At 45.3% G+C, this 24,376-nt stretch overlaps 2 protein-coding genes across 4 annotated transcripts in view; one reads left to right on the plus strand and one right to left on the minus strand.

Annotated features, from left to right (window-relative positions):
• The first annotated feature begins 2,724 nt into the window (after nucleotides 1–2,724).
• LOC143766920 (protein S100-A1-like) overlaps nucleotides 2,725–24,376 on the plus strand; it is a 107,225-nt gene continuing 85,573 nt past the window's right edge. For 2 of the 3 annotated variants that reach the window (XM_077254939.1, XM_077254932.1), the window contains exons 1-2: nucleotides 2,730–2,884; nucleotides 3,732–3,905. In XM_077254939.1, the coding sequence (XP_077111054.1) occupies nucleotides 2,792–2,884; nucleotides 3,732–3,905 (267 nt within the window). In that variant the 5' untranslated portion in view covers nucleotides 2,730–2,791. Of the gene's footprint in view, nucleotides 2,885–3,731; nucleotides 3,906–24,376 lie in introns of all 3 variants that reach the window. The other variant, XM_077254922.1, reaches the window with a different exon arrangement.
• LOC143766937 (uncharacterized) lies at nucleotides 12,908–14,482 on the minus strand. Its single transcript, XM_077254951.1, has 5 exons — nucleotides 14,446–14,482; nucleotides 13,739–13,802; nucleotides 13,586–13,657; nucleotides 13,189–13,380; nucleotides 12,908–13,028 (listed from the first exon to the last, which is right to left on the minus strand). Exons 1-5 carry the CDS (start codon nucleotides 14,457–14,459, stop codon nucleotides 12,990–12,992), a joined length of 381 nt encoding a protein of 126 aa, XP_077111066.1. The 5' UTR covers nucleotides 14,460–14,482; the 3' UTR covers nucleotides 12,908–12,989.

A 24,376-nucleotide genomic window follows, 5' to 3' on the forward strand; every position in this document is an offset into this window, starting at 1 on the left:
TACAAACTGAATGCATTTTCAGAACAACTAGGGAAAAACAGAAAAAACAATAATGTAAATACATTTGAATCTGTCACAGAGTGGCAGCACAGCCCCACATGATGCTCAATACTGTATAATGGCCACACATGATGCTGCGTACAGTATAATGGCCACACATGTTGCTCCATACTGTATAATGGCCCTACATGATGCTCTATACTGTACAATGGCCACACAGTGCTCCATAGTGTATAATGGCCTTACATGATGCTCAATACTGTATAATTACCACACATGACGATGCCAGTGTACAGTCGGGGCTGTAGATGTGTCCCAGCAGCTCTGCTTAAAGTGCAGGCAAAAATCTCACTACCTGTCGCTGTCCACACTGCTGCCTCACAGTTCCTGCACATTGTAATGTAGCCCTGCTCTGCAAACACTGCATGCACTTGGACACCACCACCATCTACTGGCTCCACTTCATAACTGCTGTAGTATATAAAAGTTACATATATATACTGTATATATATACTGTGCCTATGACTAACAGGCTGCACTGGATTGCTCTGGCTAACAGGCTGCACTGGATTGCTCTGGCTAACAGGCTGCACTGGATTGCTCTGGCTAACAGGCTGCACTGGATTGCTCTAACACCACACACACACACACGTACCTCAGAACATCATCTCTCCCTCTCTGAACCATCGGAGAAAAAGATATGGAGGGCAATGGCCATATAAAAGGGGTGTGTCGGCTGCTTCTCCTGCTGGCTGGCAGGAGAAGCAGATTCCAGTGCGGGACTGCGGGGCACAGCCTCAAAATCAAGACAGTCTCGCAGTATGAGGCACGGTTGGGAGCTATGGCGTATACTCGTTGCTCGGGACTCCCCGAGCATGCTTGGGTGGCCTCCTAGTATTTTGGCATGCTCGGAGATTTAGTTTTCGATGCTTTAGATGCATGATTTGTAACTGCTAGACAGCTTGAATACATGTGTGGAATGCCTGTTTGTTAGGGAATTCTCACATGTATTCAGCCTGTCTACAAGTCACAAATCATGCAGCTGAGACGAGGAAAACTAACTCTCCGAGCACGCCAAAATACTTGGAGATCACCCGAGCATACTCAGGGAGACCCGAGCAACAATGCTATTTACCCATCACTATCTGGAACTTGTAATCCACTCAGCAGCACAGCACAAGTTTAGCACCAAAGAAAACCAAATCCATTTAATATGGGACACAAACACGCGAGCTTAATGAAAGATCTGTGATTCACAGTACATTGTGATTTTCTAACCCCAGATCTCCCAGGAGGATGAGACACTCATTCTCCACATTGTTACTGACCACGGAGTCCAGTTTACATCTAAATTTTGGAGGGTTCTATGCAAGCTGCTGAATGTCCAGCTGGATTTCCACAGACCATCCACAGACCAATGGGCAAGTGAAATGAGTTAATCGGACTCTCAAAAACTATCTTTGCCACTTTATTTCTGCCCACCAAGATGACTGGATACAACTACTCCCCTGGTCGGAATTCCACTACAACAAGCATCTTGGGGAGTCTTCCGAAGCATCTCGATTTTTCAATGTTTACTTCCAACATCTTCATGTGAATTCTCCTATATCTGCTTCCTCCAGGGTACTAGCAGCTCATATGGAGACAGACCCAGGCTTCCCTCCATAAAGCTGTGTCAAGGATGAAAGCTCATGAGGACAAGAGAAGTTCGCTGCCTCAGTATCATCGTTGTGATAAAGTCTGGCTGACATCCCGTAATGTTTGCTGGAAGGTGCCTTCGTTTGAGTTTGCTTCCTAGTACCTGGCCTATCTGATATTTCAGGCGTCTCCACCCTCTATTCCTCGCCTGAAATTAGGTTCTTTGTACCTCTGCTCCTAGTTCCTAGTTAGTTATTGACATGGCTTGCCTTCTCATTTATCCTGATCTCTCAGTTCCTGACCTTGGCTACAAAGTCTGAACCTGTGCTACCTGTCCCAACCTCAGACCCTCTGACCTCACTTTTGTCACCTGTACCCTGTACCAGAGTCTAACCCTCCAGTCACCTCCTGTTGTCCTTGTTACTGCCCTGGAGTGGTACCTTATGTTTACTAGACACCCAGCGTATACTCACCATCAGAGGCTCTATCATAAAATATAAAGTTGTCGCTCACTTGTGATTCAAAAATGATGATTTTTATTTTGTGATACCAATCCAAAAAGCATGAGACGTTTCACACTTTGCTTTGACATTCATCAGTCAAGTTGCTGCTGCAACATTCTTATATTTTTGATACTGTACTGCTCATCTACCGCTGACCCACACAGTGTTGCAAGTAGCAATCCAACTGATGAAGGTCAAAACACAGACCGAAACATCTCGTGATATTTTGGGCTGCTATCACAAATTAAAAATCATCTTGTTTGAAATACAAGCAAGGGCCAAATTTATATTTTATGATTAACAGTATTGGATCCTACTTGTGCACCAACCTAATGGAAGTGCTGTGGTGTGTTATCCGTCTAGTGAATACCTCGTAGACACTTAGTTGCACTCCTCCAGGGTAAGTCCAGCACGTGGCACACTGGGTCTACACCCACAAGCGCTACACTAATAAGTTCTAAAACTGCCAATTACAAATGGAGTCATGTGACCAGCACCGCCTTTCTTGCACACATATGTAAGGTCTAGTTTCCGTGGTCTCCAGGGTGATACATCTAAGGTCCACAGTGATATATGGAAATGTGACTAATGATACCTGAGAGAAACAGAAGTCTTTGTTTCACATGTAATCAATCTAGTGGAGACAGGAGATGAAAAGGACACTGACACTGGGACAACAGACCAGTCTACACGGGACGGATGCTGTGGAGGAGTTATTGCTGCCACTGAGAGGTCACAGGCTGGTGAGATTCCTCAGTTAAATCCAACCATTCCTGTCCTCCTCTTTGCATCATGACTTTCTTCTCAAAACTATTATCTGAGAGGTTATGATATTTTAACTTTCTTATAGCTCATTCTTACAGTTAATATGCCTTTCCTTTACCAAGAGACTCCATATCTGACACCCCATCTTACACAGACATAACTAGTACTCAACCTTTGAATCAGAGACCATCACCTAACTTTAGCTGGCTAAACACATTAGATAGCAGTTGGTAAATTGCTTGTTCTGCTACGACCTATGCCTCTTGACACCCACCATAGGCTTGCATGCTCAGCAGAGATTAGCATACATTTGTTTAAAAGTGGAAAGAGGGGTAAAGAGATGCCAAATCCCTCCAGCAGCAAGATATTTTCTTTGATGAGGCATACAAATATCAAACATGCCGAACCCTTCTATCCTCCCAACATTTGCTGTTGTAGAACAGTCAGGACAATCCATACACATTATAAGGTCAGAGGAAAATATCCAGTTTGGTTGACATTCACCTAATGGCCATTTTCTCTCTTAACCAGCTGACAGAACATATTAATCTCTTACTGATCTTTCTCTTTTACTTATATTAATTGCCAAGCCATTTTAATTTTTAGCCAAGGCTTTCCCACCCTCACTCATCTTATGCTGTCATAATATCTCCTAGCTAAAATCATGCACCAAGGTGTTTCCTTTGGCACCATTTCTTCTCTCACCGCCACTGCCAAAACATTTTTATCGATTATCCATTTCACTGTAAAGAAATCAGGAGCATTTACCCACCTTCAATCTCAACTGAGTTTCAATACTATTCTGCAATAATGTTCTCTTCTCAGAGTGTGCAGTTCACCAACCAGAATACTTCAGAGATGTCTTCGCAGCTTGAGGTAGCCATGGAGACCCTTATCAACGTTTTCCACACATACTCTGCCCGGGAAGGTGATAAGTTCAAGTTGAGTCGAAGAGAGCTTAAAGATCTACTACAGAATGAACTTGGGGAGTATCTTGAGGTAAGAGACAACTTATCTTCATATGAAGGATACATGGTAGTAGGATCAAGTTAGATGATGTCGGTCAAAGGAAAATTAATATTAATATTCTTTATTTATATATTGCCAACAAATTCCGCAGTGCTTTACAATTCAACAGTTCATATGCAAGTCATAATTAACAATGTTAAATATAATACAATAATTAAAGCAAAATAATGAAGACTCTGCCTGTAAGAGCTGACAATCAACAATGAGGTGGGGGAGACACAAAGTAAAGGTGCCTTTATTTACAATGATGGTCCAGCTATCTTGAGGGAATGGGGGATAGATAAAGGTTGCATGAGGTAGTCACCAGCCAGTATTTGTGGTGCTCTTGGGTGTGGTGAGTTGGATAGAGAGTTATTTTCAGATAAATAGTGAATGGGCTATATATAAAAGGACTTAAATTAGGGCACGTGATAGGTCACCCTAAAAAGATGTCTTCCTGGGGTAGATCATTCCAGAGTATTGGCGCAACTCGGGAGAAGTCTTGGAGCCGATGAGTGGGAAGTACGGATTAGTGCAGAGGTTAGTCAAAAGTCACTTGTGGAGCGTAACAAATGGGAAGGCTGATAAACACAACTGAGAGGAGAGATAGAAGGGGGTCCCTGCACTGTACCAATTAGCCAGATGGATAACCCTGGCTGCTGCATTAAGGATGGACTGGAGAGGGGAAAGTTGAGCAAGGGGGAGGTCAGTTAATAGAGCATTACAGTAATCAATGTAGGAGTAGATCAGGGCAACAGAGAGGGTTTTTGCTGTTTCCATGATGAGAAAGGGGCAAATTGTAGAGATGTTCTTTAGATATAAGCGGAAAGAGCTGGCAAGAGATTGTATATGGGAGGTGAAAGAAAGATTAGTGTCAAACATAACACCCAGATAGCACGCCTGCTGCCTAGCCCTAGCATGCGTATTGGGGGCCTTTTAGGCCCCCATGCTTACTTTTTTGCTATTATCTGTAAAATTACTTAGATTAGAATTTTTAAACTCCAGGTAATCCTCAAGTATGTCGTTGTTGGTAATATCCAGTTGTTCATATAATTTTTTTCATAGGCATTTTGGTGTAACAATTAGGGTTAAGCGACTTTTACTTTTTTGGGGTCGAGTCGGGTTTTGCGAAACCCGACTTTGTCAAAAGTCGAGTCGAGTGAAGTCGGCCGATTATCGCGAAAAGTCGGTGGTCGACCGAAACATGAAACCTAATGCAAGTCAATGGGGAAGCATAGTCGGCAGTGAGTGGAGGCCAGGAAAACAACTACAGTGCCCATTTTAATGGCAAAAACATCCATTCTTGTTACTGAAGCTTGTCAATCTTAATTTACTTTATAATAATAGATAGGCATTGGAAATTGGGGGTCATTTGGCTAAAGTTGTGGGGGTAGGGCTGGTTCAAGTTTTTAGTGGGCCCAGGAAACGTGGACTACGTCACGGCGGTAGAGCAGTGAGAGGTAAGTATGTCAAGTTTGCAAGTGCTGTGATCCTGAGCAAGCAGGGGGTGCCCACTCGTTGGCATTGGCACTGGCACAGGGCCCCTCAAAGTACAGCGGTGTGTTTGCATGGCGGGGGCGCCTCCCACCGGCAGCGACACTTTTGCGTACTCTGAGGGGCCCTGTGCCAGTGACGTCGCCAATGAGTATGCCGCCTCACCTGATGAAGGAACCTGTACTTTCATCTGCACCTTCCTCTTTGTCCCTGTGTAAGGTGGTATAGCATGCGGGAAGGGGAACCTTACTTTCAGCAGGGTCAGATTCTGGCTGTGTACAGTGCAAGGGGAATGTAGTGGTCTGGATCAATGTACCAGCAGACTCATCTAGCAGTGGCTGGGCAATGGGCAGGATGAGGAGGAAACACAGATATAGGGCCAAAGAATAAAGTAGGCAAAATGCAGTTCAAAATTGGTAACAGGACTAAACAGGCGGCATTGCTTTGTTCAGTGGAGTAGCAAACCCAGGAGCAGCAGACACCGTTTTAAGGGCCCAACCACACTAGTAGGCCAAATGCAGTTTAATATCTGCTACTATAGGCCGAAAGCCTAAAGACTGAAGCTCAGCTTTATACAGTGGAGGACAACACCAGGGAGCGGCACACACCGTTAATAGGGCCCAACCAAATTTGAAGGCCAAATGCAGTTTAATATCTGCTACTATAGGCCGAAAGCCTAAAGACTGAAGCTCAGCTTTATACAGTGGAGGACAACACCAGGGAGCGGCACACACCGTTAGTAGGGCCCAACCAAAGTTGAAGGCCAAATGCAGTTTAATATCTGCTACTATAGGCCGAAAGCCTAAAGACTGAAGCTCAGCTTTATACAGTGGAGGAAAACACCAGGGAGCGGCACACACTGTTACTAGGACCCAACCAAAGTAGTAGGCCAACTGCTGTCTTATATAAACAACTACTTAATGAATGAGAGCCTGAAGGTTGAAGTTCAGCTTTTTCAGTGGAGGACAGCATGATTGAGTGGCTCCGCAGACAGACAAAGGTAGTATGTGTTAACTTAAAAAGTTGGCTCTATGCATTTTTAAATTAGTTTCACGGGTACACAGGCAGCATTGGTGTGGTCAGCGGAGGATAATTGGAAGGAGGGACCGCAGACAGACTTCCTAGGCTTAAAATAATAAAATAGGGTCTATGCAGCTTCCATTAGGTGGCAGGGGTACACAGGCAGCATTGGTGTGGTCAGTGGAGGACAATTGGAAGGAGGGACCGCAGACAGACTTCCTAGGCCAAAAATATTAAAATAGGCTCTATGCAGCTTAAATTTGGCTACAGGGGTACACAGGCAGCATTGGTGTGTTCAGTGGAGGACAATTGGAAGGAGGGACCGCAGACAGACTTCCTAGGCCTAAAATAATAAAATAGGCTCTATGCAGCTTCCATTAGGTGGCAGGGGTACACAGGCAGCATTGGTGTGGTCAGTGGAGGACAATTGGAAGGAGGAACCGCTGACAGACTTCCTAGGCCCAAAATATTAAAATAGGCTCTATGCAGCTTCCATTAGGTGGCAGGGTTTACACAGGCAGCATTGGTGTGGTCAGTGGAGGACAATTGGAAGGAGGGACCGCAGACAGACTTCCTAGGCCCAAAATATTAAAATAGGCTCTATGCAGCTTCCATTAGGTGGCAGGGGTACACAGGCAGCATTGGTGTGGTCAGTGGAGGACAATTGGAAGGAGGGACCGCAGACAGAATTCCTAGGCCCAAAATAGTAAAATAGGCTCTATGCAGCTTCCATTAGGTGGCAGGTGTACACAGGCAGCATTGGTGTGGTCAGTGGAGGACAATTGGAAGGAGTGTCTGACACAGTAAGTACTCCCAAAACCTAAACTGATGTTAATGTATCTCAAACAAAAACAAAACGAAAAAAAAAAAAAAGGGTGGCATACTTAGGTACAGGGGTGTGCTCCTATGCTGACTTTCAGACATTGTAATTTGGTGCAAAGTATATACTGGTGTAAATGTAGGACAGGGCCCCTGACTATTTTAACTAGCATCATACATGTCAACAAATTGTTATTGTCTGTGCCAGGCATGGAAGGATTTCAGCGCATAGACTAAACAGTGGTGGAGCAGCGACAGATAATTTTGCAAGTGGTAGAGCACTGTTTGACCTTGGGGGGGACACTCTCTCCTGGCCGGCGGTACAAGCCCAGGGCTCCTCATGTTACAACGGTGTGTCTGACGTTGGGTGCGCGCCACCACCGCCAGAGACACTTCATTGTACTATGAGGGACCCAGTGCCAGTGCCGTCGACCAAAAGTGGGCACACCCACCTCTTCAGACAAACGGCACTCTGACGGGTGCTTGCGACAAGTGGCGAGACCACGGCCCCGTGGGGGGAGTTAGGCCATTTAGGGAGGTGTAAACATGTCGTATGCTGGCCAAACAGCAGCTGCAAATTAAGAGATTGGAACAGTCAGTAACACCAGTCCCAAAGCAAGACCTTTTTACAGGAAAGCTAGGTGTCAGCCGGGAAAAGTGGGGCAAAATAATTTGAAATCCATGAGTGGTTCATTTTAATGAAGGTTAGATCATCAACATTTTGGGTAGACAGACGAGTCCTTTTTTCGGTCAGTATTGAACCAGCAGCACTGAATACTCTTTCTGATAGCACACTAGCTGCTGGGCAAGCAAGCTCCTGCAATGCATATTCAGGCCAGGTGTCTATTTTGGATGCCCAGTAATCAAAGGGGAATGACGGTTGAGGGAGAACATCGGTAATGGAGGAAAAATAGTTAGTAACCATACTGGACAAATGTTGTCTCCTGTCACTTTGAATGGATGCTGCTGTACCTGTCGTGTCTGCGGTCATTGCGAAATCACTCCACAACCTGGTCAGAAAACCCCTCTGTCCTACGCCACTTCTGATCTGTGCTCCTCTAACACCTCTGCCCTGTTGCCCCCTGCAGCTCGTGTGAGAACCATCACCGGCGCTGTGTGCTGGGAATGCCTGAATCAAACGGTCTACAAGAGTAGCTTGTTTGGTTGCCAATATCTGTTCGAGGTTCTCATGTGGCATGATATTTTGCAATTTGCCTTTATAGCGAGGATCAAGGAGGCAGGCCAACCAGTAATCGTCATGTCATCATTTTTATAATGCGTGGGTCCCTTTTGAGGATACGCAAGGCATAATCCGCCATGTGGGCCAATGTTCCAGTTGTCAAGTCAGTGCATATGCTGGGTTGAGGAGCACTTTCTGGCAAATCAATGTCACTTGTCTCCCTCAAAAACCCTGAACCCGGCCTTGCACCGCCAGCAGTTTCTATTGCCCCCTGAGAAGCTTCCTCATCCAAAAAATAGTCATCCCCATCATCCTCCTCATCCTCCTTCTCTTCACCCACCACCTCGTCCTGTAGACTTCCCTGAGCAGACAATGGCTGACTGTCATCAAGGCTTCCCTCCTCCTCGGCTGCAGACGCCTGTTCCTTTATGTGCGTCAAACTTTGCATCAGCAGACGCATTAGGGGGATGCTCATGCTTATTACGGCGTTGTCTGCACTAACCAGCCATGTGCATTCCTCAAAACACTGAAGGACTTGACACAGGTCTTGGAGCTTCGACCACTGCACAGCTGACAACTCCATGTCTGCCATCCAACTGCCTGCCCGTGTATGTGTATCCTCCCACAAATACATAACAGCATGCCTCTGTTCGCACAGTCTATGAAGCATGTGCAGTGTGGAGTTCCACCTTGTTGCAACTTCGATGATTAGGCGATGCTGGGGAAGGTTCAAAGACCGCTGATGGTTCTGCGTTCGGCTGGAGTGTACGGGCGAACGGCAGATGTGAGAGCAAAGTCTGCGCACTTTCAGCAGCAGGTCGGGTAACCCCGGATAACTTTTCAGGAAGCACTGCACCACCAGGTTTAAGGTGTGAGCCAGGCAAGGAATGTGTTTCAGTTGTGAAAGGGCTATGGCAGCCATAAAATTCCTTCCGTTATCACTCACTACCTTGCCTGCCTCAAGATGTACAGTGCCCAGCCATGACCGAGTTTCTTGCTGCAAGAACTCGGACAGAACTTCCGCGGTGTTTCTGTTGTCGCCCAAACACTTCATTGCCAATACAGCCTGCTGACGCTTGCCAGTGCCACTAGCTGTTCCATAATTGGACACCTCGTGTGCAACAGTGGCAGCTGCGGATGGAGTGGTCGTGCGACTGCGGTCTGTGGACGAGCTCTCGCTTCTGCTGGAGGACGAGGAGGAGGAGGGGGGATGAACGCCTACAGCCAACTGTTTCCTAGACCGTGGGCTAGGCAGAACTGTCCCAATATTACTGTCCCCTGTGGACCCTGCATCCACCACATTAACCCAGTGTGCCGTGATGGAGACGTAACGCCCCTGGCCATGCCTACTGGTCCATGCATCTGTTGTCAGGTGCACCTTTCTACTCACAGATTGCCTGAGCGCGTGGACAATGCGGTCTATTACATGCTGGTGGAGGGCTGGGATGGCTTTTCTCGAAAAGAAGTGTCGACTGGGTAGCTCGTAGCGTGGTACAGCGTAGTCCATCAGGGCTTTGAAAGCTTCGGTTTCAACTAACCGGTAGGGCATCATCTCTAACGAGATTAGTCTAGCAATGTGGGCGTTCAAACCCTGTGTACGCGGATGCGAGGATGAGTACTTTCTTTTCCTAACGAGAGTCTCATGTAGGGTGAGCTGGACTGGAGAGCTGCATATGGTGGAACTAGCGGGGGTGCCGGTGGACATGGGTGACTGAGATAGGGTTGGTGATGGTATTCTTGATGGTGCCCTACATACAGTTTTTCCGACCACGAACCTGGTGATTCCCTGACTGCTTTGGCCTTGCGACGAAACCGCAACATTACCTGCAGGTGGTGTGGTAAACGGTGGGCTTACAGTGAGGGAAGGGATGTCGCCTTGCTGATTAGCTTCATTGTGAGAGGGTGCTACAACGTTAAGGGACGTTTGGTAGTTTGTCCAGGCTTGCAAGTGCATGGTGGTTAAATGTCTATGCATGCAACTTGTATTTAAATTTTTAACATTCTGACCTCTGCTGAAGGTCATTGAGCATTTCTTACAGATGACTTTGCACTGATCATTGGGATCTTGGTTAAAAAAATTCCAGACTGCACTCTTCCTATCGGATACCTTTTCAGGCATTGCACAATGAGCTACTTTAACCTGATGGCCACGCTGTCCTACAACTGGTTTTGGTTTTGCCACACGTTTTTGGCAAGATACGGGCCTGCCAGATGGAACCTGTTGCGATGTTGATGCCTGCTGCGGCTCCTCCTCCTCCGCTTCAGAGCTACTGCCGCCTGCACCCTGTTCCCCCAATGGCTGCCAATCGGGGTCAACAACTGGGTCATCTATGACCTCCTTTTCTATGTTCTGTGCACCTTCCTCTGGGTCACTGTGTAAGCCGGTGCTATAGCGTTTGTGATGGGGCTCCATAGTCTCATCGGGGTCAGATTCTGGATCAGTACACTGCGAGGGCAATGTTCTGATCTGAGTCGAAGGAACAGCATAATAATCTGGCTGTGGCTGTGCATCTGTGCACTCCATGTCCGATTCATCTTGTAATGGGCATGGCCTGTTAACAATTTCCCTTTCTAACCCAGGCACGGTATGTGTAAAGAGCTCCATGGAGTAACCTGTTGTGTCGCCTGACGCATCCTTCACTACTGTTCTGGGTGAAGGACACAAGGAAGCGACTTGCTCCTGACCGGCAGCATCCACTGACGACGCACTGCTCTGACATTTGGCACTTTCCGAGGAGGAGGCGAAAGAGCTAGAGGCAGAGTCAGCAATGAAAGCCAATACTTGTTCCTGCTGCTCCGGCTTCAAAAGCGGTTTTCCTACTCCCAGAAAAGGGAGCCTTCGAGGCCTTGTGCAGCCAGACGATGACGCTGGCTCAACAACTCGAGACTTAGGGGCTATACTGCTTTTCCCACGACCACCTGATGCTCCACGACCACCACCACTACCATCATTACCAGCTGCCAATGACCGCCCACGGCCACGACCTCTTCCACCAGACTTCCTCATTCTTGGAAAAATGTTACCAAACTAACAACCGTTATGTAGTCCTGTAAAACCAGGTACAAGGTGTGCATGAACTTGTTGGGAATGTAAATCTCCCTTTTTTATGTGTGGGAGAATGCAGTGAAAAATGAGGCCCACTGTATTACACTAGACAGTTTGATTGGCAGAAAGAGGCTGGCAGATATGGCACTAACAGGAGTGACGCAGATAAAAACACTGGCAATAGAAATGTCCCTCTTTGTGTGTGGGAGAATGCAGTGAAAAATCAGGGCCACTGTATTACACAACAACACAGTTTGATTGGCAGAAAGAGGCTGGCAGATATGGCAGTAACAGGAGTGACGCAGATGCACACACTGGCAATAGAAATGTCCCTCTTTATGTGTGGGAGAATCCAGGGAAAAATCAGGCCCACTGTATTACACAACAACACAGTTTGATTAGCAGAAAGAGGCTGGCAGATATGGCAAAAACAGGAGTGACACAGATAAAAACACTGGCAATAGAAATGTCCCTCTTTGTGTGTGGGAGAATGCAGTGAAAAATCAGGCCCACTATATTACAGTAGACAGTTTGATTGGCAGAAAGAGGCTGGCAGATATGGCACTAACAGGAGTGATGCAGATGCACACACTGGCAATAGAAATGTCCCTCTTCATGTGTGGGAGAATCCAGGGAAAAATCAGGCCCACTGTATTACACAACAACACAGTTTGATTCCCAGAAAGAGGCTGGCAGATATGGCACTAACAAGAGTGACAAGAAAAAATCCGGCACACTGTTGTTTCAAGCCAAAAAATGAAATCATTTTATTTGGAATATTTATTTTCCTCTTTCCATATTCAAATCAATATCGCACTTCTCGTGAAATAATGTAGGTCTCAAGGAGACCCTGAGGCCCCTAGGAATACGTTGCACCTTGTGATACTCTGCCAATGTGATCGAGTGCAAGTCCAATGCTGTAAATCTTCGCAGATCTCTTTCGAAATCTCTAGTTCGAAGTTCTTCGGATGGTGTATGTAAAAAGGTCCCCGGGGTCGTAACTCGAGTGATGATATCAGATGTTTCATCCGCATTGTATGATAGAGTTAAAAAGGACATTTCCAAAAATTTAAAAATAAATTAGGAATAGTATAGGAATAATACAAGGCACAGGAGCACACCTCCTAAAAAACATAGATCCAGAATAAATCAAGGAGTAGCTCACTGTTTCTAATAATAACAGGTGCTCTAGAAAAATATAACCAGTCTCAAAAAAAAATCCGGCACACTGTTGTTTCAAGCCAAAAAATGAAATAATTTTATTTGGAATATTTATTTTCCTCTTTCCATATTCAAATCAATATCGCACTTCTCGTGAAATAATGTAGGTCTCAAGGAGACCCTGAGGCCCCTAGGAATACGTTGCACCTTGTGATACTCTGCCAATGTGATCGAGTGCAAGTCCAATGCTGTAAATCTTTGCAGATCTCTTTCGAAATCTCTAGTTCGAAGTTCTTCGGATGGTGTATGTAAAAAGGTCCCCGGGGTCGTAACTCGAGAGATGATATCAGATGTTTCATCCGCATTGTATGATAGAGTCATACTGTTTTGCCCACTGTTGAAAAAACAAAACATAATGGTCAGACAATGGACATTTGGCCGTGCTCACACAACTGTGTGTGACCAGAGAAACTCCTGAGAGTTTATCTCATCACACACAGTTGTGTGAGCACGGCCAAGGTCTCTGCTGCTTCACACTGCATTGCAATACTTACCAAATGCATTTCGGACCCGAGTCGGGTCGTTGTCCAGCCATCCCACATCTCTTTGGCCACCTCATTCCATAGGCGCCGGATTGTCACATTGTCCGAGTGCTGTGGAACCCGGGTGTCCCACAACGGGACTCGCTCCTGGACTAGGGAGATGAGGAGGTCATTTTCTATGAGGTCTTCATCCCGTTCTGGAACCTAAAAATTAAATAAAGACATTAATGTTTGATACATTAACATAAGGAAAAGAAAGAAAACAGAGGCTGAGAAATGGCATGAATAAGGTAAGTCAAGATACAAAAGGATTCCAGAAGAAAAATGTAAAGAAATAGGAATGTAAAGAAAGGAAGATTCAAGAATACTAAAGTGGGGATACAGTAAACAGTCAGCCTTGTATACATACATGCTGCCGCCTTGCCACCCGACAGTGACTCCGCTGCTCCTGCCTGGTCTCTGCCGCAGTAGAAAAAGTGCTCTAAAAAAATGAAAAACAAAAATTGTCATATGTGTAGATGTGACAGTGAATACTTACCAATCTGAGGAGGCGAGTACTCACTTCACTGACATGTTCTACTTCAGAAGGTCCAAGACGTTGCTCCTCATCAGAAGAAGAAGACATTCTGATGCATGCAGAAAGAAAGAAATGGCAGAAATTAGGACATGTAGAGACAGAAAATAGAAAATAAAGGCATTGGCTAGGATATCCAGAAAAAAGATAAGACATAAAAACCCGCACCGCTGCCTATTGCGATCACCTACCAGCGTGCCCTACGCCGCTACACCAGTACCAATACCATCTACTCCACAAATGGGCGCTTCAGGTGCATAACCAAAAAAGTGCAAGAAATCCAGAAAAAAAGAAAAAAAAAAAGGAGGTTTGCACTCACCAAGCCCAATAAAACAAATTAGTCTTTATTAGGACATGTGCGATATGGACAGAGAGAACATGTTGATCACAGAATAACAGCTGTTTCGCGCACACAGCGCTTCCACAGATCCCGATGCCAGAATGGGAAATGAGGTAACAATATATACAAATGCAACCCCTCCCCCGAAATGACATCATGCAAGAAAACTCCCCTCACCCAATGTGTGAAAAAAAAGAAAAAAAATTGCAAAAACACATTGATTAAAAAACATGAAACATTAAACATTCCAAAAAGAAAAAGAATACAAACACATCAGCAAAAAAAAAAAAGAGAGAGAAACAAAAAACAGGGAACACTCAAATATTAAATAATTTTGGCAGAAAAACTTACTTACAGAAAGACCGACATATCAACTTTCTCATTAAGGCCCATTGGGCCCAATGCGTTTGTCCGCAAAATCCATGTCGCCTCTCTCCTCAAAAGAAGCCTATTCAGATCACCGCCTCGTTGCGGTAAAAAAACTCTTTCCAACCCCACAAAAGTGAGTGACTTTATGTCTCCATTATGCACCTGCTGGACATGACTGATAAGACGAGGAACACCCTTCCCTGTACAGACCGAACTAAAGTGTTCCCTTATGCGAACAAAAAGAGGACGAAACGTTTTGCCAATATAGTAGCAGCCACAAGAGCACAATATGACGTACACCACATGCGTAGTTTTACATGAAATAAAATCACGCACCACATGATCTACGGGGCCAACTTTGCAAGTCCTGCCAATCAAATGAAAAGAGCAAAAATTACACTGCCCGCACTTAAAGTTGCCTCTAGGGACACCCTCCGTTAGCCAATTGCTACCTTTAGACGTACCTGATTGTGCACCAACAAATCCCTTATGTTCTTACCACGGCGGCTGGCAAAAAGAGGACCATTACCCGTTCTATCCTTAAGGTCACCATCCCTGCTCAAAATGTCCCAATTCCTTCTAATAACCGTCCTAATTACATTATCCATGGGACCAAATTTAAAGGAAAAAATGAAACGCTTATCACCCTCCGTACCCTTCCCCTTGTTTGATAGACTACCTAAAGGGGGATTTACAACATTATTCTCTACTCTTGCCAAAGCTGCATCCAAAACGGAAGATGGGTAACCTCGATCCCTAAACCGCTCATGTAGTTCCAAGGACTGCTCCCTAAAACCCGACAATGTGCTGTTTATCCTTTTAACTCTAAGAAACTAACTATAAGGTAAGGAATGTTTCATATATTGTGGATGAGCACTACCATAATGAAGAAGAGAATTAGACGAGGTCGGTTTTCGGAAAACGCCAGTGTGAACGGCACCCTCTTTTATTTCTACTTTAACATCTAAAAAGTCTAATACCGCACCACCGAAATGGGATGTGAACTTCATGTTCATAGTATTAACACCCCCTAAATACTCTACAAATTGCTCAAAAACATCCTGAGCGCCATCCCAAACCACAAAGATATCATCGACATACCTTATATAGAGCTTGATGTACTTCAAAAACGGGTTATCCATAGAGTAGACGTACCTTTCCTCAAAAACTGCCAAAAAAAGATTAGCCAAAGTACAGGAGACCGATGTGCCCATGGCAGTACCTTCTTCCTGTACATACCATGAATTAACAAATCGAAAAGCATTATGACTCAGAACAAAAGATAAAGCCTCACAAATAAAATCAGTTGTGCCCCCATCTGTAGGTGTGTGTGACAAGACTTCCCTGATCGCCGTTACCCCCATGCCCTGAGGGATCTGGGTATAGAGACTCTCCACATCTATGGAGGTCAAATTAAAGCCTTCCTGCCATTGAAAACCCCTGATATTGCGTAAAAAATCATTAGTGTCCTTCAAATATGAAGGTACATCCCGCAATAATGGTCTCAATAGCCAATCTAAATACCTGGACAGGGGCCCCGTAACTGACCCCACCCCCGAAATTATTGGGCGGCCCGGCGGACTAACCAAAGTTTTGTGGACTTTAGGGATATGATACCAACATGGTTTATTGGGGAAATCAAATATCAACTTCTCTGCTTGCCTCCTTGACAAGACCCCCTTTTCCACATATCGCCTCAGAAAGGTGCGCAATTCATTGTTAAATCTCACTGTGGGATCACCTTTTAATCTCCTGTATGTAGTAGTATCCGAAAGCTGTCTAATTGCTTCTGCCATGTAATACTCTTTGGATAACAGCACAATGTTGCCCCCCTTATCGGCAGGGCGCACCACCGTAACAGACCAACCCTGAATTTCCTTTAGGGCACAAAATTCAGCAGAACTAAGATTGGAGGGTAATGTGCGATATATTAACGCTTCCATGTCCTTATTGACTTGCGCCTCAAAAATGTCTACGGGACTACCCGGGGAAACAGGTGGTACAAAAGTAGATCTAACCCCCCCCCCCCTTAAAGGGTTCAACAGGTGAAAGACCTAAATCCAATGATCCCCCCACAGAATCTGTGAGGCTCAGCAGAAGGCGTGCATCCCTTTGAACATCTGCTTCCTGACTGTGCATTGCCATAAACCCCAAAGGGCCCACCCGACATGGAATATCCCTAGGATTCCTACCCGTGTCAACTTGTTTAAAGGATTTAAAAGACTTGTATAAGTGGATCTTTCTGACAGCCTTATACAGGTTTACTTTGAACTGCACCAAATCAAACGGTTCTGGCAAGCAATAGTTAAGACCTTTGGAAAGAACTGTATAATGAGCCACATTAAGGGTATGATTTGTCAAATTGATAACAACATTGGCCGGCACGGAGTCTAGTTTGTTGGTCTCCACGAGATCTGTTTCCTTTTTCGAGATGCAATTTCTGCACCCCCCTCGCCGAGTCTTGCGTCTAAAGGGACCGCCAAAGGCTGGCCTAAATCAGAGGGATCAGCAGGGACAAGCGCCACTAGAATCATTCGCACTAGAATCCGAGTCCGTGGTAAGTAGGGTTGAGCGAAACGGGTCGATCATTTTCAAAAGTCGCCGACTTTTGGCTAAGTCGGCGTCTCATGAAACCCGATCCGACCCCTGTGCTTGTCGGCCATGCGGTACGCGACTTTCGCGCCAAAGTCGCGTTTCAATGACGCGAAAAGCGCCATTTCTCAGCCAATGAAGGTGAACGCAGAGTGTGGGCAGCGTGATGACATAGATCCTGGTCCCCACCATCTTAGAGAAGGGCATTGCAGTGATTGGCTTGCTGTCTGCGGCGTCACAGGGGCTATAAAGGGGCGTTCCCGCCGACCGCCATCTTACTGCTGCTGATCTGAGCTTAGGGAGAGGTTGCTGCCGCTTCGTCAGAAGCAGGGAGAGCGTTAGGCAGGGTCCACTAACCACCAAACCGCTTGTGCTGCAGCGATTTCCACTGTCCAACACCACCTTCGGTGTGCAGGGACTGTGGAAGCTATTTTTTTTTTTTTTTCCCCTCAGCGCTGTAGCTCATTGGGCTGCCCTAGAAGGCTCCGTGATAGCTGTATTGCTGTGTGTACGCCACTGTGGAAACCAACTGCTTTTTTCAAAGCACATATCCTCTTGTTCCTTCCTTTCTGCACAGCTATCTTTTTTGTTTGTCCACACTTTTTATTTAATTTGTGCATCAGTCCACTCCTATTGCTGCCTGCCATACCTGGCTTACATTACTGCAGGGAGATAGTAATTGTAGGACAGTTTTTTTTTTTTTTTTTTTTTTTTTTTGTGGGAGATTAAGATTGGCATTTCTGCTACAGTGCCATCCCTGTGTGTGCCATCTCTCACTGAGTGGGCCATAGAAAGCCTATTTATTTTTTCCGTGATTTGTGTTCTAAAATCTACCTCAACACAAAAACACTACATCAATCAGTGGGAGAAAAATATTGGCCTCAGTCAGGGCTTGTGTGCCACTGCTGTGTGTGCTATCTCTCATTCAGTGGGCTATAGCAAGCCTATTTTTTTTTTTTTTTTTTTAATATTATTTGGTTTCTAAAGTCTCCCTGAAAAAAAAAAAAAACCTAAAAAAACAGTGGGAGAGTAATATTGCCCTTTCAGCTTGTGTGCCAGTCTTGACTCCTGGGTGTGCCACCTCTCTCCCTCTCATTCAGTGGGCCATAGAAAGCCTATTTATTTTTTTTAAAAAATATTATTGGGTTTCTAAAGTCTCCCTGAAAAAACAAAAAATACATAAAAAAACAGTGGGAGAGTAATATTGCCCTTTCAGCTTGTGTGCCAGTCTTGACTCCTGGGTGTGCCACCTCTCTCCCTTTCATTCAGTGGGCCATAGAAAGCCTATTTATTTTTTCCGTGATTTGTGTTCTAAATTCTACCTCAACACAAAAACACTACATCAATCAGTGGGAGAAAAATATTGGCCTCAGTCAGGGCTTGTGTGCCACTGCTGTGTGTGCTATCTCTCATTCAGTGGGCTATAGCAAGCCTATTTTTTTTTTTTTTTTTTTTTTTTTAATATTATTTGGTTTCTAAAGTCTCCCTGAAAAAAAAAAAAAAACCTAAAAAAACAGTGGGAGAGTAATATTGCCCTTTCAGCTTGTGTGCCAGTCTTGACTCCTGGGTGTGCCACCTCTCTCCCTCTCATTCAGTGGGCCATAGAAAGCCTATTTATTTTTTTTTTTTAATATTATTTGGTTTCTAATTCTCCCTGAAAAAAAAAAAAAAACCTAAAAAAACAGTGGGAGAATAATATTGCCCTTTCAGCTTGTGTGCCAGTCTTGACTCCTGGGTGTGCCACCTCTCTCCCTCTCATTCAGCGGGCCATAGAAAGCCTATTTATTTTTTTTTAAAAATATTATTGGGTTTCTAAAGTCTCCCTGAAAAAACAAAAAATACATAAAAAAACAGTGGGAGAGTAATATTGCCCTTTCAGCTTGTGTGCCAGTCTTGACTCCTGGGTGTGCCACCTCTCTCCCTTTCATTCAGTGGGCCATAGAAAGCCTATTTATTTTTTTTTTTAAATATTATTGGGTTTCTAAAGTCTCCCTGAAAAAAAAAAAAAAACCTAAAAAAACAGTGGGAGAGTAATATTGCCCTTTCAGCTTGTGTGCCAGTCTTGACTCCTGGGTGTGCCACCTCTCTCCCTCTCATTCAGTGGGCCATAGAAAGCCTATTTATTTTTTTTTTAAAATATTATTGGGTTTCTAAAGTCTCCCTGAAAAAAAAAAAAAAAACCTAAAAAAACAGTGGGAGAGTAATATTGCCCTTTCAGCTTGTGTGCCAGTCTTGACTCCTGGGTGTGCCACCTCTCTCCCTCTCATTCAGTGGGCCATAGAAAGCCTATTTATTTTTTTTTTTAAATATTATTGGGTTTCTAAAGTCTCCCTGAAAAAACAAAAAATACATAAAAAAACAGTGGGAGAGTAATATTGCCCTTTCAGCTTGTGTGCCAGTCTTGACTCCTGGGTGTGCCACCTCTCTCCCTTTCATTCAGTGGGCCATAGAAAGCCTATTTATTTTTTCCGTGATTTGTGTTCTAAATTCTACCTCAACACAAAAACACTACATCAATCAGTGGGAGAAAAATATTGGCCTCAGTCAGGGCTTGTGTGCCACTGCTGTGTGTGCTATCTCTCATTCAGTGGGCTATAGCAAGCCTATTTTTTTTTTTTTTTTTTTTTATATTATTTGGTTTCTAAAGTCTCCCTGAAAAAAAAAAAAAAACCTAAAAAAACAGTGGGAGAGTAATATTGCCCTTTCAGCTTGTGTGCCAGTCTTGACTCCTGGGTGTGCCACCTCTCTCCCTCTCATTCAGTGGGCCATAGAAAGCCTATTTATTTTTTTTTTTAAATATTATTGGGTTTCTAAAGTCTCCCTGAAAAAACAAAAAATACATAAAAAAACAGTGGGAGAGTAATATTGCCCTTTCAGCTTGTGTGCCAGTCTTGACTCCTGGGTGTGCCACCTCTCTCCCTTTCATTCAGTGGGCCATAGAAAGCCTATTTATTTTTTTTTAAAAATATTATTGGGTTTCTAAAGTCTCCCTGAAAAAAAAAAAAAAACCTAAAAAAACAGTGGGAGAGTAATATTGCCCTTTCAGCTTGTGTGCCAGTCTTGACTCCTGGGTGTGCCACCTCTCTCCCTCTCATTCAGTGGGCCATAGAAAGCCTATTTATTTTTTTTTTAAAATATTATTGGGTTTCTAAAGTCTCCCTGAAAAAACAAAAAATACATAAAAAAACAGTGGGAGAGTAATATTGCCCTCTCAGCTTGTGTGCCAGTCTTGACTCCTGGGTGTGCCACCTCTCTCTCTCTAATTGTGGGCCATAGAAAGCCTTTTTTTTTTTTTTTTTTAATATTATTTGGTTTCTAAAGTCTCCCTGAGAAAAAAAAAAAAATAAATTAGGTGGGAGATTAATATTGACATTAGTGCTTGAGTGACAGTCCTGCGTGTGTGTCATCTCTGTGATTTTGTGCCACAGAAAACAGAGTGTGTAACATTGTGCCTGATTTTCCTTGTGGTCTCACCAACCTGTTAAGGGATATTGAAATCATACTGAAGTTATAGCTCACCGTGTAAGTTGTTTGACAGCAACAAATAAAGTTACTTTGGTTAAGATTTTAAAACAATGAGGAAGTCTGGTGCAAGAGGTCGTCGTGGGCGTTCATTGTCAGCTGGTAATGATGGTAGTGGTAGAGGAGCATCAGGTGGTCGTGGGGATAAAAATATTCCACCTAAGTCTGGAGCTGTGGAGCCAGTTTCGTCGTCAGGCTACACAAGGCCTCGAACGCTCTCTTTTCTGGGAGTAGGAAAACCGCTTTTAAAGGCGGAGCAGCAACAGCAAGTTTTGGCTTACATTGCAGACTCAGCCTCTAGCTCTTTTGCCTCCTCTTCCGAAACTGGTAAATGTAAAAGCAGCGCGTCGCTTGTGGATGTTCACGGTCAGGGACAAGTCGCTTCCTTGTCCTCCTCAGCAAAAACTACAACAAGAGAGAAGGATGCAGCAGGCGACACAACGGGTCACTCCATGGAGCTCTTTACACATACCGTCCCTGGCTTAGAAAGTGAAACATTTAACAGGCCATGCCCATTACAAGTATATTCTGACATGGAGTGCACTGATGCACAGCCACAGCCAGAGTACTATGCTGCTCCTTTGACTCAGACCACCACATTGCCCTCTCAGGGTACAGATCCACAATCAGACCCTGATGAGACTATGTTGCCCCGCCACGAACGCTATACCACCGACCGACACAGTGACACAGACGAAGTTGCACACGAGCTCGAAGAGGAGGTAATAGATGACCCAGTTATTGACCCCGATTGGCAGCCATTGGGGGAACAGGGTGCAGGCGGCAGTAGTTCAGAAGCGGAGGTGGAGGAGGGGCCGCAGCAGGCATCAACATCGCAACAGGTTACATCTGCCGGGCCCGTATCTGGCCCAAAACGCGTGTCAAAGCCAAAACCTGTTGGAGCACAGCGTTGCCATCCGGTTAAAGCTCAGTCTGCAATCCCTGAAAAGGGATCCGAGTCTAGGAAGAGTGCAGTCTGGCATTTTTTTAAACAACATCCAACTGATCAGCGCAAAGTCATCTGTCAAAAATGTTCAACTAGCTTAAGCAGAGGTCAGAATCTGAAAAGTCTAAATACTAGTTGCATGCATAGACACTTAACCACCATGCATTTTCAAGCCTGGACTAACTACCAAACGTCCCTCAAGGTTGTAGCACCCTCGGCCAATGAAGCTAGTCAGCAACGCAACATCCCTTCCGTCACTGTAAGGCCACCATTTTCCGCACCACAGGCAGTATCTGTGCAGGTTTCTTTGCCAGCCAAAAGCAGTCAGGGTCAGGGAATCACCAGTTTTGTAGGAGGAAATATTGCATCTAGGGCACCGGCGGAAACAATACCGTCTCCAACCGTCTCTCAGTCTGCCATGTACACCGGCACACCCGAAAGTTCCACGATCTCCAGCTCTCCAGTCCAGCTCACCCTACATGAGACTCTGGTTAGAAAAAGGAAGTACTTATCCTCGCATCCGCGTACACAGGGTTTTAACGCCCACATAGCTAGACTAATCTCGTTAGAGATGATGCCCTACCGGTTAGTTGAAAGCGAAGCTTTCAAAGCCCTGATGGAGTACGCTGAACCACGATACGAGCTACCCAGTCGACACTTTTTTTCCAGAAAAGCCATCCCAGCCCTGCACCAGCATGTTAAACAGCGCATCGTCCATGCACTCAGGCAATCTGTGAGTACAAAGGTGCACCTGACTACAGATGCATGGACCAGTAGGCATGGCCAGGGACGTTATGTGTCCATCACGGCACACTGGGTGAATGTGGTGGATGCAGGGTCCACAGGCGACATCAATTTAGGGACAGTTGTGCCTAGCCCACGGTCTAGGAAACAGTTGGCTGTAGGCGTTCGCACCCCCTCCTCCTCCTCCTCCTCGTCCTCCTGCAGAAGCTACAGCTCTTCCACAGAACGCAGTCTGCCAACCACTCCATCGGCAGATGACACTGTTGCACACCAGTTGTCCCATTATGGGCCAGCTACTGCCAAGCGTCAGCAGGCTGTATTGGCTATGAAGTGTTATGGTTACCCCAATGACCAGGGGAATAAAAATACAAAACGGACTAGCTCTCGGGTGATGGAAACTAAGGTCGACCGTGACCTGAACCTGACCCAACACTTACAGTAGCCGGGGGATGTACCTACGATGCCCTAGACACCACGCGCCAGCCGGAGATCTAACTACCCCTATAAGAGGAATATACAGGCCTGCCTTACCTCCAGTGAGGAACCCCAAAAGATGATAGTAGGCCCCCACAGATATTGACGGTGAGTTCAGAGAAAATGACATACGTAGGATGAACAGCAGATTTAGCACAGTGAGGTCCGCTTACTAGATAGCAGAAGGACAGGAAAGTGTTACTTCACGGTCGACCTAAAAATCACTATTCAAAAACACCATCCAGAAATTACTTTAAACTCCAGTGACAACTCATGCCACTGGAGTAGTAATTTTCTGTCCACAAGAGCTTCCAGCACTGAAGAGTCACATTGCAGATAGCTGGACAAAAATAGCAAAAACAAGAAACAAAATTCAACTTAGCTGAACTGGAACTTGAGGCAGGTGAATGCAACAGAATGCTACTAGCACATTGTTGGCCGGCATATGACTAACAGCCAAGCAGCCTTAAATAGGAAACTCCCCTAGAGGGTGGCGACAGGTAATCAGAGATGGAGGAAGGCACATAAGAGGCACTACCATAACAGACCACCGGGGGAGCCCACAAACCGAATTCACAACAGTACCCCCCCCTTAAGGAGGGGGCACCGAACCCTCACCAGAACCACCAGGGCGATCTGGATGAGCACTATGAAATGCACGAACCAAATCAGGAGCATGAACATCGGATGCTGTCACCCAAGAATTATCCTCCTGGCCATAACCTTTCCACTTAACCAGATACTGAAGTTTCCGTCTGGAAACACGGGAGTCCAAGATCTTTTCCACCACATACTCCAATTCACCCTCAACCAACACAGGAGCAGGTGGATCAGCAGAAGGAACAACCGGTACCTCATACCTCCGCAATAATGACCGATGGAAAACATTATGGATATTAAAAGATGCTGGGAGGTCCAAACGAAAGGACACAGGATTAAGAACCTCCAGAATCCTATAAGGGCCGATAAACCGAGGCTTAAACTTAGGAGACGAGACCTTCATAGGAACAAATCGAGAAGACAGCCACACCAGGTCCCCAACACAAAGACGAGGACCAATACGCCGATGACGATTAGTGAACTGTTGAGTCTTCTCCTGGGACAACTTCAGATTGTCCACAACCTGTCCCCAAATCCGATGCATCCTATCAACCACAGCATCCACTCCAGGACAATCCGAAGACTCCAATTGACCGGACGAAAACCGAGGGTGAAACCCTGAATTACAAAAAAATGGAGAAACCAAAGTGGCAGAACTGGCCCGATTGTTAAGGGCAAACTCTGCCAATGGCAAAAAGTCAAGCCAATCATCCTGATCAGCGGACACAAAACACCTCAAGTAAGTCTCCAAGGTCTGATTAGTACGCTCAGTCTGGCCATTAGTCTGAGGATGGAATGCAGACGAAAAAGACAAATCGATACCCATCCTGGCACAGAACGTCCGCCAAAATCTAGACACAAACTGAGTACCCCTGTCAGACACTATATTCTCAGGAATACCATGCAAACGCACCACATTCTGAAAAAATAGAGGAACCAACTCAGAGGAGGAGGGCAATTTGGGTAAAGGTACCAAATGAACCATCTTGGAAAAACGGTCACAAATCACCCAGATGACAGACATCCTACGAGAAACCGG

The sequence above is a fragment of the Ranitomeya variabilis genome, chromosome 1 (genome assembly GCF_051348905.1).
Source record: "Ranitomeya variabilis isolate aRanVar5 chromosome 1, aRanVar5.hap1, whole genome shotgun sequence".
Classification (NCBI taxonomy): domain Eukaryota; kingdom Metazoa; phylum Chordata; class Amphibia; order Anura; family Dendrobatidae; genus Ranitomeya; species Ranitomeya variabilis.

Coding starts and splice junctions, on each gene's coding strand:
- LOC143766937 (XM_077254951.1), bottom strand. Junction 13,658..13,738: donor AAGTAGAACATGTCAGTGAA/GTGAGTACTCGC, acceptor TCATTTTTTTAG/AGCACTTTTTCTACTGCGGC. Junction 13,381..13,585: donor GGGTGGCAAGGCGGCAGCAT/GTATGTATACAA, acceptor TTTAATTTTTAG/GTTCCAGAACGGGATGAAGA.